At 43.3% G+C, this 15,021-nt stretch overlaps 1 protein-coding gene across 5 annotated transcripts in view; it reads left to right on the top strand.

Annotated features, from left to right (window-relative positions):
- Positions 1-7,585: 7,585 nt before the first annotated feature.
- The window catches only part of Cfap70 (cilia and flagella associated protein 70), a 53,639-nt gene continuing 46,203 nt past the window's right edge, over positions 7,586-15,021 (top strand). For 3 of the 5 annotated variants that reach the window (XM_028758560.1, XM_028758564.1, XM_028758562.1), the window contains exons 1-2: positions 7,648-7,750; positions 8,722-8,908. In XM_028758560.1, coding sequence (XP_028614393.1) covers positions 7,688-7,750; positions 8,722-8,908 — 250 coding nt within the window. In that variant the 5' untranslated portion in view covers positions 7,648-7,687. Of the gene's footprint in view, positions 7,751-8,721; positions 8,909-15,021 lie in introns of all 5 variants that reach the window. The other 2 variants (XM_028758561.1, XM_028758563.1) reach the window with 1 other exon arrangement.

Here is a 15,021-nt window from a genome sequence, read left to right as displayed (position 1 = left end):
TGCAAGGCTGGCCCTCTAAGCCACGGAGACCCCGGATTTTACATCATCGTGGTAACCAGAGTGCTCCTGAGCCGTCAGGTGCTTAACTGGAAGCACAGGAATGCTTCCTCCTCCTCTTCCTCCTCTTCCTCCTCCTCCACAGCCCAGGCCCATGAGTAACCCAATTACTTCTGTCTGCATTTCTACTGAATTCTAGTAGATGAGGAAAAAAGCAAGCACCATTCTACATTTTTTACAGGGAAAAATCACTTATAAAAGCCTGTTTTCTTTTAAAAACAGATTTTATGTGTACGAGTGTTTGCCTGCATACATGTACATGCAACCAACCACTTGTATGCCTGCTTGCCTGCAGAGGCCTGGAGAGGGTGTTGGAAACCCTGAAATGGAGATTATAGATGCTTGTGAACTATCCTCTGAGTGCTGGTATCTGAACCCAGGTCCTCTGTGTTTAGTTTATTAAGAGTAGAAAAGTAAAAAGCTGTAGTCTGAACTTTAATTTTAAGATAAATATATAAACAGTTTGGTTCCAGGACTTACAGAAACAATAACCATGTATATAATATGTTAATGACTTGACTTTACAGAAACAGTAACAATATATAATACGTTAAAGCTCAGTGCTTTCGACCTAGAGTGGTAATTGTAATTTGTTTTTTTTTTGGTTTTTTTTAAAAAAAACCAAACTTACTTTTATGTGTATAATCTTTGTCTGTGTACCCTGCATGCCTGGTGCCTGAGGAATCCAGAAGAGGGCATCAGATAGCCTGAAAATAGAGTTAGAGATGGTTGTGAGCTGCTGTGTGGTACTGGGACTTGAACCTAGGTCCTCTGGAAGATCAAGCAGTGATCTTAATCACAATGCAATCTTTCCAGCTCCAAGTATTTTTTGTTTGCTAGGGTTTTTTTCCTCAGTTGTGTATTTTAATTTTCGTTGTTTTTAAAAAATTTGTTTATGTATATGAGTTCACTGTAGCTGTCTTCAGACACACCAGAAGAGGGCATTGAATCCCATTACAGATGGTTAAGAGTCACCATGTGGTTGCTGGGAATTGAACTCAGGACCTCTGGAAGAACAGTCAGTTCTCTTAACCACTGAGCCATCTCTCCAGCCCCATGTATTTTGTTTTTTTTTAAAGATAGTCTTGTTTCATAGTTAGTGACTTGCTTTGAATTTGGAAGCTTACTGTCTTAAGCCTTTCAAGTGCCAGGTTTATAGGAATATAGTATCATGTCCAGCTCAAGGGCTTAATTGACATATAATTGACAAATTTCAAATTTGTTTATACTTAAGCACACAATATGGTCTTTGATAGAACTAAACTTGTGTACTGTCTTCCATGATCAAGTTTAAACTGTCACATACTTAGAGACAGACAGGGAGGGAGAGAGTAAACTTAGGATGTACCTACAGTTCACATTTCAAGTGTGGGATAGTACATTGTTGTAAATTATAGTGGCCACATCTCTAGAACTTGAGTTGAAAGACCGTACCCTGGAGCAACCCCTATTTTTCTGAGCTTTGCCCGGCAGCCATCATTATTCTGTTATTATGAGTTCTATTTTGGGTTCCATACACTTGTAATACAAATGGCCTAGCTTATTATTTATTATTCCTCAAGTTCATGGTTCATCTGCGTTACAGTATTATTTGTTTTTATGATTGTCTGTTTTTAGACAGGGTATTACAGTAGAGCCCTGGCTGTCCTGGAACTTGCTGAATAGACCAGGCTGGCCTCCAACTCAGGGCCCTGTCTGCCATTGCCTCCCTAGTGCTGGGTTTGAATGTGTGTACCACCACACCTGGCTCATCTGCATTGTGGTAAATGGTGGGTAGTGGGTAAGACTTCCTTTTTCAAAGGCTGAATATTTCATTGTGTGTTTATATATCACAGTTTTGTATGTGCATACACATATACATTCATGCGAGTGTTGTTGCATATACTACAGTGTGTAGAGGTCAGAGGACAACCTTGTTTTGAGACCGTTCTTTCTCAACTGCTGTGTGTACCACCTATCTGACTTATCTCCAGGGACTCTCCGGTCCCTACTTCCCATCCTGCTGTAATTAGCACTGGGATGATGGACACGTGCTCAACTATACATGAACTCAGAGCCTCACAGTTCCATAGCAAGCACCTGAGCTGGTCATGGCCCTGCACGGAAGGCTGAATAAGCAAATCGGTTCACCAAGCTGGACGTGGTAGACATGAGTGTTCTTTACCTCCTTAAATTGTCTTGGCAATCTTGTTCAAAATCTGTTGGTCATGACTGTTAAGTGTGTACTTCTCAACTCTTAATTCATTTCCTTTGCCCTGTATTATCTGTCCTTTGTGCCTTGATACTTTATAGATCAGTCTTTCTTTAGGATATTGTGAAATAGGGAAGTGTGAATCCTCTTAATCTCTGACAGAAAGTCAGTCCAAGACTTATGTTTCAAATTATGTATGTGAATGTGGGTCTTTGTGTGGGTATGTGCACGTGGATCCAGTTGCCCATGACGACGACGAGAGGCATCAAGTGACCTGGGGTCCCCTAGAGCTAGAGTCAATTCTGAGCCACCCAGCATGGGTGCTGAGTGAAAGGATTTCACGAGCAGTTTGTAACAGATCACAGCAGACTAGACGGTTCCAGGAGGGGAGGTTTATTAAGACAGTGGGAGAGAAAGGAGTAGAAGAGGAGAGGCCGCCCATGACCACTTGGAGAGAGGGGGAAGGGGAGCAAGAGAGAGAGGAGGGGCAAACAGCCCCCTTTTATAGTGGGCAGGGCTACCTGCCTGTTGCCAGGTAACTGTGGGGCGGAGCATACCTGGCCGCTGCCAGGTAACTGTGGAGGTGGAGTTTAACAGATTACTAACACTGAGAACCACACTTGGGCCTCTGCAAGAGCACTTCACATTCTTGTGGCCTGTCACACGGCCTGTCAGTTATGATATTGATAGCAATTGCTTAGACCCTATGCATATACTTCTGATTATATTATTAGATATGGCCAGTGCTGGAGGCCAAGCTTAGTGGTATAGTGTATGCTTTGCAAGCACAGGAAACATTTGGCTATGTGGTCTTATCTGGCCTGGAACTTGCTATGCATATCCAGTTGAGAATCAACTTTTTTCTTTAAGATTTACTTTAATTTTACCTTTGGGAGCACATACAGAGGCCAGAAGGAAGCACTGGACCACTTGGGGCTGGAATTAGCCCTTGTGGGTACTGGGAATTGAGACTGGGCCCTCTGGAAGAGTGCAAGCTCTCCTAACCACTGAGCCATCATCTCTCTAGATCCACAAGTTAGCATTTAAGATACAGATATTTTGAAAAAAAAAATCTAAATTACTAGTTTACCTTTTAAAGAGCAGAAAACTTTTATATTGTCCAGTATAGCTTCAAACGTCCACTCAAGCAATCCTTTTTTTGCCTCAGACTCCCAAGTAGCTAGAACTAGAGACAAGGACCTGAGCATCCTGCTAAAATGAATGTTGTTGGCATATGTTTATATGTTTAATAAAGACTTTCTTTTCTTTTTTCCTTTTTTTTTCTTTTTTTTTTTGAGTTATCTAACTAGGCTTCTTTCCTTAAAGAAAATTCCTTTTAATGTTATCATTCCTTTTTTTTTTTTTATATTGAAACCAAGAGTTGAGGGGGAAAAACAGAAAGGTGGAAAGCTGCATTTTTACCCAAACTTGAAAGGAGAAAGACTCAAGGGGCGTGGTTTTCAGAACACAAGCTTGCAACCTCCCTCCTCCAGATGGGGGAGGAGATCTCGCGAGAGCTAGGTGGTTGCTATAGTTACAGAAAACAACCAGGGTCTGCCTCAGGTAAGATAGTTATTCCGTTTCAGAGACTGTAGTTGTCACTCCCACTACCCAGATCTTTTCTTCCAGGATTCTCAGCTCTTTCCCTTCAGTTAAGGCCAGGTTGAAATTCTCGCTCAGCTGTGCCCAAGATCCCACTTCATCCAGAGCCGGGTCCAGTGCATCTCCGTCCTCTGCCCTTTCCCCGAGTCGATGGTTGCGGTCCGCCTCTGAGCCTGTGATTGGAAATGGATGCCTTGTTGAGGGCAAGAGCAAGAGTTGGGCATTTGTGCAAGGTCACAGTTACTCAGTAGGAAAATCGTAATCTTCACGTCTGGGACTTGGATCTGGTTCAGTGAAGTGTTTGCACGGCATGAGTGAGGCTCTTGTCTGCCTAGCACTGCAAGGTAAACCAACGGAACCCTGTCCTCATAAACAAACCCAGTGTCCCAGAAGAGAACGAGCTGAATTCACAGCCACGGTGAATGTTCCCAAGTTGGAGAGAATCTTCATCGACTAAGAAGTGTATAAAGTGAACGAGTAGCCTTGGTATCTGCTTTAAGAAAGATGAACAGAAGAGAATAAAGAAGGCAAAGAACGTGAGGTTCCAACGTGATTATATGCATACACTGGGGCAGGGAGGAGAGTAATGCAGCTGAACTGTATTTTCTCTGCTTTGATCTTCAGATTTATTCTCACATTATGATCCACACATACTGAGAGAATTGATTTGCTTTTTGATCTTTGCTTTTGAACTTTTGACTTTTTTTTTCTTTTTGCCTGGAACAGCCTTCATTTTACACTATTCTTTTAGCTCCGGGTCACCTCTGATGAGATGTTCCTGGTACACACATTCACACATGCACGCTCAGATCCAGTTAGGTCCCAGCTACAGTACACCCCTGCTCAGTGATGGGCCGGTAAGAGAGCAAATTTGTCTGATACTCACTTTCCTTTTTTATCTGTATGGCATATGCAGAGGCTTTAGTATGTACCAAGACATAATTGAAAGCTAGTTCCCTCCCCACTCCCCAATCATCTGTCAGATTGCCTGTCACAAAGCTTACACCTCTTGGTCTATTAACATGTCTCTCTTCCTCACTAGACTTGGGGGCTTATATCTTCTCTGTTATCCTCAGCATCTGTCCCTACCCTAACTTAATAAAGTTTGCTCAATTAATGATTTTGACAGAAATGGAATGGATTCAAATAAAGTCAGACTCAAAGACGTGTTACTGTAGCACAAGGAACACAGATGAGCAAGTTCATATGGTACCAATCCCAACTATACATTTGATAAGGAAATTGCCAGTGCCACTGAGGCCCTGAAAAAGCCTGGAAGCATTTGTGTGACAAATCAGTCTTTTAGCCAAGGGCAAGACTGAGGGAGTCACTGAGGAACAGCACGGTGACTTTGGTGAAGCCTGAAGGCTGGGAGTAGCATCACCCATCCCTGATAGACACACACAGTTTGTTCTCACAGATACAGTCTACTTCTGGTTTTAAATTTATTTTCAGTAAACACAAAACAAACCTATGACAGATCCACACATCTCAGTCCTTGTACTTAGTTTAGATCTGTTCTCCCGTTTGTCCGACTTTTCCCTTCCCTCCCCCACCCCCAAACAGTCTCACATCTGCTTTCCTGTAGTGTTTAAACCTAGGTACTACACAGGAGAGGGAACAAGTGATGTTTGTCTCTTTTCCCTCGAATTATCCTTCTTTATCCCTCCTCCCTTTGTACCTTCCTCCTACACACCCACTTCTACCTTCTTGTTATGTATATATTACATATTTAAATATAAATTACTTCATATGAGAGAAAATATACAGATTTGTCTCTCTGAATCTGAGATGTTTTCCTTAATACAATCATATCCAATTCCATCCATTTTTTGTTAATAACATGAGTCCATTATTCTTTATACTTTATTGTATATATAACGTATATATGATATATATATGTATGTATATATATGATATTTATATAATATTCTCTTCATTCATCTTGTGAGCTTCCAGGCTGGCTCCATACCTTGGCTCTTTTGAATGAACATGATGTACAAGTTTCTCTGTGTATGATGGATAACATGACAATTTTATTTTTACCTTCTTTATATGTTTGGGTGTTTTGCTCGAATGTATGTCTGTGCACCATGTAACATGCCTGGTGCCCTCGGAGGTCAGATCCACTGGAACTGGAATTACAGAGAGTTGTGAGCCAGCATGGAGGTGCTGGGATAGAACCTGGGTCCCCTGGAAGAGCTGCCAGTGCTCTTCACCACTGAGCCATCTCTCCTGCATGCCATTATTACTTTTTTGAGGAACTTATATATGGATTCCCATAACGGCCGCACTAGTTTACTTTCCTGGCAGTGATGTACAAGGCTTTTCCTCATCATATTCCACTTTGGATTGAAGTAGAAAATCTGCTCGTTAAGAAACAAAACAAAACCAAACCCAAGAGATAGTGGAGTGTGGCTCCCTTGGCAGAGTCCTTACACAGTGCGCATCCACGAAGGCCAGATTCCACCCCCAGCACAGCATACTCTTAAATAATCCCAGGAAGTAGAGGCAGGAGAATCAGGAATTCAAGGTCAGCCTTAGCTGTCCTTTTTTTGTTTTTGTTGTTGTTACTGTGATAAAATACTCTGACAAAAGTGACTTAAGGCATAAAGGCTTGATCTCAGCCCACAGTTCCATGTTACAGTCCATCATGGTGGGAAAGCCAGGCCCCAGAAGCTTGGTGAACCTAGTCACATTTGTCAGCCATCAAAGAGCAGCGTGGACCTGCTGCTAGTGCTCAGCTGGCCTTCTCTGTTCATGCAGGATCCCACGACCAGGGAATGGAGCCACCCACAGGAGGTCAGTCTTTCTACTTCAACCCGACTTAGACTATTCCCTACAGGCACACAACCCCAGGAGAGTATAGATTTGTCAAGTTGATAGTACTAATTATCACAGGGTTAACCTAAGCTATATAAGATCCTGTCTCATAACAAGCAGACACTTAGAATCTATCTGTCTATCTATCTATCTATCTATCTATCTATCTATCTAGTGGGACAGGGTTTGTCTGTGTAGCCCTGGGTGACTGGTTTTTTTGTTTTTTTTTTTTGTTTTTTTTTTTTTATTCTTTTTTTTTTTTTTTTTTTTAATTTTTATTTATTTATTATATGTAAGTACACTGTAGCTGTCTTCAGACACCCCACAAGAGGGCATCAGATATCATTGCAGATGGTTGTTAGCCACCATGTGGTTGCTGGGATTTGAACTCGTGACCTCTGGAAGTACAGTCAGTGCTCTTAACCACTGAGCCATCTCACCAGCCCGAGGGTGACTGGTTTTTAATTCACTATGTAGACCAGGTTGTCCTAGAACTCTTAATCCTCCAGCCTCAGCTTCCCAAGTGCCAAAGTTACAGAGGTGTGTGCTGTCACACCTGGACAACAATTTAGTTTTGAAACTGTTTGTAAAATTATTTGAAAATACTGATGTAGAGACATAAGCCTTTGTTGTTTCAAGATTCCATAAAACTGGGACATAATCTTGGAAGGGAGCTTCCCAGACCACGGAGGAAATGTGGGTGGACCAGTGAGCAAGGACAGCTGTAGTCTCCTGACTATTTGCATTTCATAAGCCAGTTCTGTGTTAAGGAACCTTTAGCATCAGTTAGTGGAGCCATGCAGGGGACAACTTCCTGAAAGCACTTCCTGTCCAACAGCAGAGGTGGCAAAAAGTGGGTTACAAAGTAGGTTAAACAGGGATAAACAGTGTTGGCCTGTAATGTGTCTGCAGCTCCTGTGGTCCTGGTTTTGATGTCATCCACAAAGAAACAAACTCATCTGTTTTCTTTATAGAGGCCAAAGAAGACCAGAGAGACTTTGACCAAGTGCTGACATGGACCAGACGTCAAACACAGTGAGAACGGTGCACATCACTGTGACAAATGGATATGATCTGGTAAATTGACTCTGGAAACCCAGAGTTCCCGTTTAGAGCATGGCTGGAGGGTGGAGGGGAAGACCGAAGTTTTGTGTAATCTTCTCCCTCTAAGCAGAGTGATCTTCTCCCCAGTGTCCCGAGTTGGTAGTCTGCACTCCACAAGTCATCATGTCATGGTCTAGAATACCTGGCCTTTTGAATGCTAAATTTAACAGGAATTAAACAAATCATTTCTGTTTTGCTATGTAATTTCCTCCCCCTCCCCCTTTCTTCTGAAACAGAGTTTCACTAGCTGAGTCTCCCTCAAATTCACAGCAATCCTCCAGTTTCAACCTCCTAGATGCTGAAATTACAGCACGAGCCACACCATCTGACTTCGAATTCCCTTCTTCCCTTTCTTCTGAGAAGGATCTCAACTCTTCCAGCATTCTCTCTCTGAGTAATTTCATTTTAGGAATTCAAATAATAGACATGTAATAACCATCAAGAATTAGGTGAATACTCTTGCTCTCTTGTTCTTGCTCTCTCTTGCTCTCTTGATCCCTCTGTCCCCTTGCCCCTCCCCCCTTCCCTTTCCCCTCTTCACGTGCTCATGGCCAGCCTCTACTTCTCTACTCTTTCCTTCTCTCTGCCTTTCTCTGCTTCTACTACCCTCTTAACTCCCCTCCCCATGCCCTGAATAAACTCTATTCTATACTAGAAAATAAAAGAAAAAGAATTAGGTGAATAATGAAATGGGGAAAGTATTCAATGTCCTGGAGTTTACAGAGCTGTTGTTTAAAAGGGCATAGTTAATAAGTTGTTTGTTTAATAATGCACATATAAAATATATACATGTATTCACAGAAGCATAAAAATATACCCTGAAGTGTTAATAGTCCCTGCACAATAGAATAAAGCCACAGGATTTTATTTCCCTGTGTTATTTTCTTCTCACTTTTTAAAGATGTGTGGCATTTGAAACTGTGACATAATGTTTGTGCCCACAGAAAGGCTTCAAAGGAGACACCCCAGTTACTTTTGTCCGTGCAGAATTCAACCAGGCAGTTCTCGGAGACTCCTCAAAAATCACTGTCTCTCCAGAGGGAACTGCAAAGTACAACTTTACAAGCAACATTGACCTCAGCCCAGATGGAGGAATTACTTTAGATGACCTCGCCCACAAACCTTTATTCCGTAAGTCTCTAAGTGCCTTGCAAGGAGCTTCTGAGCATGGAGCCCCTATGATGCTGGAAGGAGCAGTGCAAGCTTTTTTTTTTTTCTTACTCCCTTTACATTCTGCTCACTAACCCACTCCTGGTCACCCACTCCTTTAGTCCTTCCCCCATTGCCCCTTCCCCTTCTCCTCTGAGCAGATGGGCCACCCGCCCCCCTGGGTATCTCCCCACCCTAGCACTTCAAGTCTCTATGAGACTAGGAACTTCCTCTTCCACTGAGGCCAGACAAGGCAGCCTGCCTAAAAGAACATATTCCACGTGTAGGCAGCTTTTGGGGTACCCACCCCGATCCAGTTGTTCGGGATCTACATGAAGACCAAGCTGCACATCTGGTACATATGTGTGGTGAGGCATAGGTCCAGCCTGTATATGTTCTTTGGTTGGTGGTTCAGCCTTTTAGACCAACAAAGGTCCAGGTTAGTTGGCTCTGTTGGTCTTCCTGTGGAGTTCCTATCCCCTGCAGAGCCCAAAATTATTCTTCCATAAGAGTCCCTAAGCTCTGTCCACTGTTCAACTGTGGGTGTCTGCATCTGTTTTGATCAGCTGCTGGGTGGAGCCCCTCAGAGGACAGTTATGCTAGGCTCCTGTCTGCAAACATAACAAAGTATCATTAATAGGGTCAAGGACTGGTGCTTGCCCATGGGATGGGTCTCAAGTCGGGCTAGTTATTGGCTGTCCATTCCCTCAGTCTCTGCCCTATCCCCCATGCCTGCAACTCTTATAGACAAAAGCAGGAAGTAATAGCACCATAGGTTTTGTTTTATCTGCCTCTGGTACCAAAAACCATGGCATGCTCATTTTAATCAGCTTTTTGTTTGTTTGTTTTCTAGCAGTTTCCTTTGTATCATGATACTTATGGTTGCCAGGTTTTAGGGGGAAATGATTTAAAAAAAAGAAAGAAAGAAAAACCTGTAGTGGGAGATATTTAAATCTCCATCCCAAATATGACCAGTCAATGAAAACACAACTCAGTAATTATGAATATATTCTGTAAGCCTAGATTGGGCAGATACACATACACTACTCTGTTCCCCAGCTATGAGACCCTTATAACTTGAGGGTTTTCCAGACCCTGCATCTGTCCTTCTACCTCCTGCTTCCCAGTCGTCCTCTCTGTTGTTGTCTTCCCCCTCCATTGTCTTCCTCCAGAACTCCCCTCTGCTCTCTTCCACCAACCTTTATTTCTCCACCGCCCCTTCTTCTGCCCAGTCACTGGCTCCAGCCTTTATTTTTCAAATTAAGATGGGCAGAAGGTTCACTAGAATTCACCTGTGTAATGACTCACACCTCCTCTGCAGCCCTGCACATGAAAGAGGAATTAGTATCAAAATACAAGGCGGGGGCTATCCACAACAAAAACCTAAGGAACTTGAGAGAAGGTTTAAAATTGTCCATTGTTTATTTGACATTCAAGTCTAACTGGGTATCCTGTATTATCTGTGCTTTTATATATACACCAACACTAGTGGCCATTTTTCATTTGCCTCTCCTGCTAAAGAATGTACTTCTTAAAATCAGGGCTGGATTTAGTTTATTTCACAATTTTCAATTCCTAGAAATATCTGTAGCATTATAAATGCTTGGCATTTTTGTTGAGGGAGCTGGATGGAGAAGAAGGGGATGGTTTCTGCATCTGTATTTTTCTAGCTTCCATGTACACGTTATGTCTTTATATCTGATGTAATAATGTTACACTTGTGTGCTAGGTCTTTTACTTTGTTTTCTTTTAATCGATTCTCTCTCTCTCTCTCTCTCTCTCTCTCTCTCTCTCTCTGTCTCTCTCTCTCTCTGTCTCTCTCTCTCTGTCTCTCTCTCTGTGTGTGTGTGTGTGTGTGTGTGTGCGTGTGTGTAAAGTCTACCTATCTCAAGATGACCTCACCCCACCCCTACCCTAACACAGTGTTAGTTAATGTTCTAGGTTAATGTTCTATTTCTGTGAAGAGACACCATGACCATGGCATCTCATATAAAAGCATTTAATTGGGGGCTTGCTTACATTCAGGGGTTTAGTTCATTATCGTCATGATGGGAAGCATAGCAGCACACAGGCAGACATGGTACTGAAGAGGTAGCTGGGAGTTCTACATGCAGATCAGGAGGCAGCAGGAAGAGAGAGTGACACTGGGCCTGGCTTGAGCTTCTGAAACCCCAAAACCCACTCCCAGTGACACACTTCCCCCAACAAGTCACACCTTCTCATGCCACTCTCTAAGTATTCAAATATATGAGCCTACATATGCTTGCCACAGGCTCCCAAGTTTTATGTGGGTGCACTCACAGTAGAGGAACAGGTGTGATCTTAAGTTCACTAGGACCGAAACTTCTGAGATGATGGAGTAGACACACTTTTCTCTGTTTCTCAGAAGCACAGCTGGGCATTGTGTGAAGCATTAGGGGACAGACGGGTGGTGAGAAGGGTCATATGTACCTGAAGTAACTTGGTAAATTCCATAATTTCCTTTTTAACTTCTAAATCCCAGACTTTCTACATAAGAAGTTAGTACCGTAAAACCATCAGTGGGTTCATTTTAATTTGTATGTGCATGTATGCCATGAATGTGTGTTTGGAGTACCTGTTGAGGCCAGAAGAAAGCATTGGATACCCTGGATCTGGAGTCACTGATGGTTGGAAGCTGCCCAGTGTAGTCCTCTGGAAGAGCAGCACGCATTCTTAACTACTGAGTCCTCTCTCTAGTCCTGAAATGGTTTGGTTGTTTGGTTTGGTTTAACACAGTAAAAGTTCGTTCCCTCTGGCTAAAACAGTACCAAAAGGGCATATTAGTTAGCCAGTCAACTGTCTGTCTGTCAGTAACTGCTGTATTCCTACCAAGCACCAGAGGAAATAAAAGCTGGCTCTCCATTTACCCAAGTGGAGCCTAAATGATCATCCTTACAAAGCGCTAACGGTGTACTCAAATAGCCCGTGTAAACCTGAAGAGACAGACCACCAACCCAATTATGGCCAAATTAAAGCAAGCTTTATTGTGTACTTCCAGAGAGCCAGCTAGCGCCGGTCTCCCCTTAAAGCAGGGCTCCAGAGACCAGCTCTAAGCCAGTTTCTCAGGCTCCTTTTATAGGGCAAAATTATGGAGGGGGATTTTTGCCAGCAAGTGTGGTTATAGAAACAAGACCAGGCAGTTAGGATTTTACAAAGCAGTTAAGGAAATCTCCCTAGAGCATTTGTTACAGAACATTTCATGGTTATGAGGTGGGGTGCAGCTCAGCTCTCCGAGAAACAGAAACTCATGTTTTACAGTAAATAGAAACTTAACACAGCTACAGACTCAAATGGCCGTCTGATTATAAAATGGAGTTGTGCTGACTCTTCACCTTGTAATATGGGAGGAAACTAAGCAGGAAGCCAGGACTTCTATCTCCTATGGTAACAGGTTCTCTTCTGCTGATTATTGGCACTGGTGGGGACCACGTGAGCATCCTGAGATTCGAGTTTAAGTTGCCATTAGTGGTGTGACCCTCGGGCTCTTATGGTGTGTCAAAGGAGGCTTGGTGTAGTGCAGAACTTCATTATGGCCTTGTGGGATCAAGTCCACCCCCATTGCATGACTGGTGGATACCAAGGAATCAGAATTCCAGTCGCTTTCCCAGTAACTGGGTGCTGCTTCCCTGAGGAGCAATAAGTGTTGAGAGTAGGTTTCTCCTCTCAGGTGGAGTGCTCAGGCCTCAGTACCTCAGAGCAGTACCTCTGCCTCCTGCTGAAACACTACCAGAAAAAGAAAGAACCAGCCAAAGCAGAAGGAATAAGTAAAATTCAGAGGTTCAGAAGCTTCTAGGGAGAGGCTAGGTTCCAGCAGCAAGTGAGGTCATTTTAAGAAACGAGAGATCTCAGACTAAGTTGCAAAGGCAGGCAGCAGACGGGACACCAAGGTACACTTGGGTTACAACTCCGAGGCAAGGATTTTGTTAAAAGCTGAAGGATGAGTCTTCAATGAACAATTAATTGCAGACACTCTGGGAGCAAACTGGAAAAAAATAGAAGAAAGATTTAGGAAAGAAACAGAAGACATAAAGAAAACTAAACAGAAATAAGAGAATTAAACAGAAATAAGAGAATTGGTGCTAGAGGGATGCAAGGCTCGTCAGTTAAGAGCAGAGGGTGCTCCTGCACAGGACTGGGTTCAGTTCTCACTGAGGCTAACATCTGTAATCCATTACCAGAGGACCCAACACCTCTTCTGGCCCCCACAGACACAGGACACACATGTTGCACACATACACTCAGGCAAACTCTCCAACACATAAAATAACTCAAAAATATTTTTAAATTACTAGAATTGAAAAATATAATATGTGAAAATCTGGGTGAATAGGCTCAACAAAAGAATTAAGAAAACAGGAAAGGAGCAGCAAGCTGTAGGGCAGAGCAATGGGGGCTACCCCGACCATGCAGAGGAGATGGGGGGCTACCCCGGCCTAAACCATGCAGAGCAATGGGGGCTACCCCGACCTAAACCATGCAGAGGAGATGGGGGGCTACCCCGACCTAAACCATGCAGAGCAGTGGGGGCTACCCCGACCTAAACCATGCAGAGGAGATGGGGGGCTACCCCGACCTAAACCATGCAGAGGAGATGGGGGGCTACCCTGACCTAAACCATGCAGAGGAGATGGGGGGCTACCCCGACCTAAACCATGCAGAGGAGATGGGGGGCTACCCCGACCTAAACCATGCAGAGGAGATGGGGCAGAAAGGATGAGAAAGGTTAGGGCTTCTGTAACTATGACAACACACATAGTGTTAGTGTCCTTTGGAACTGTGACAGCATGCATAGTGTTAATGTCCTTTGGAACTGTGACAGCATGCATAGTGTTAGTGTTCTTTGGAACTGTGACAGCACATATAGTGTTCATGTGGAACTGTGATAGTGTGCATAATATTAATGTCACCGGTGTCTCAGGACCAGAAAAAGAGGGTAGAACTGAAAAGTAATTCAAATAAAACAATAGCTCAAAAATTCTCAAGTTTTTAAAAATCTGCTTTTACTGTATTTTATGTGTATGAGTGCTTTATCTGGGTGTATGTGTACCATATGAATGCCCACTGCCCTTGGATTCCTTTGAACTCGAATTGTGGATAGTTCTAAGTCACCATATTGGTGCTGTCGATTGAATCCTGGTCCTCTGGAAGAGCAGCCAGTCTCTTAACCACTGAGCCATCTCTACTGCCAATTCCCCCTTAAGACAGGGTCTCACTATCATCCTTGGCTGGACTCATACTAGCTCTGTAGACTCAGGTAGGCCTTAAACTCACAGAGACCCATGTGCCTCTGCCTCCAGAGTGCTGAGACTAAAGGCATGTGCTACCATACCCTGCTTATAAGCCTAAAGTTTCAGGAAGCTGAATGAGCTGAACAGCAATGAAATCCATGCTAAGAAAATGTCACATTTTGCTGGGGATGAGGACTGGGTGGTATGCCTACTGTGTACAAAGCCCTGGCTTTGATTCCCAGCCATGCATAAACCAGGCATAGTAGTTGTACTGGATAGTTTCATGTTAACTTGACATCGTCTAAAGTCATCTAAGAGGAGGCATGAAAGTGCCTCAGGGGCTGGGGGGATGGGTACTGAAACGGAAGGATTAAGTAAAGAGAGAGAGGAAAGAGGGGGACAAAGGCGGGAAACACAGGAGAGACAGCTAAAATTAAGGACCATTGAGGAATAGTGTGGAAACTCAATACAGTAGAAGCTTCCAAAAAATATTATGTATATATTATAATTCATGTCAGAAAGTTCAGAAGCCACAGAGCTAGTGACTTCTCACTGCCTACCAATAGTCCCTGATGCACCTTCCTGGATTTCAGAATATTGTCGCTGGTGCTGTTATTGATGTCTATCTGGGATTTGATCTGAAGCCTCAAGCAAGCATTCTTACCATCGCACTATACATCCACGTCAGAATCCACCATTGCACTAGAAATCCACGTCAGAATTCACTATTGCACTATACATCCACGTCAGAATTCACCATTGCACTAGACATCCACGTCAGAATCCACCATTGCACTAGACATCCACGTCAGAATCCACCATTGCACTAGACATCCACGTCAGAAT

The sequence above is a fragment of the Grammomys surdaster genome, unplaced genomic scaffold, assembly GCF_004785775.1.
Source record: "Grammomys surdaster isolate TR1022 unplaced genomic scaffold, NIH_TR_1.0 126198, whole genome shotgun sequence".
Classification (NCBI taxonomy): Eukaryota; Metazoa; Chordata; class Mammalia; order Rodentia; family Muridae; genus Grammomys; species Grammomys surdaster.
Note: the sequence above shows the minus strand (reverse complement) of the source record. Positions and strands in the feature narration are given on the sequence as shown.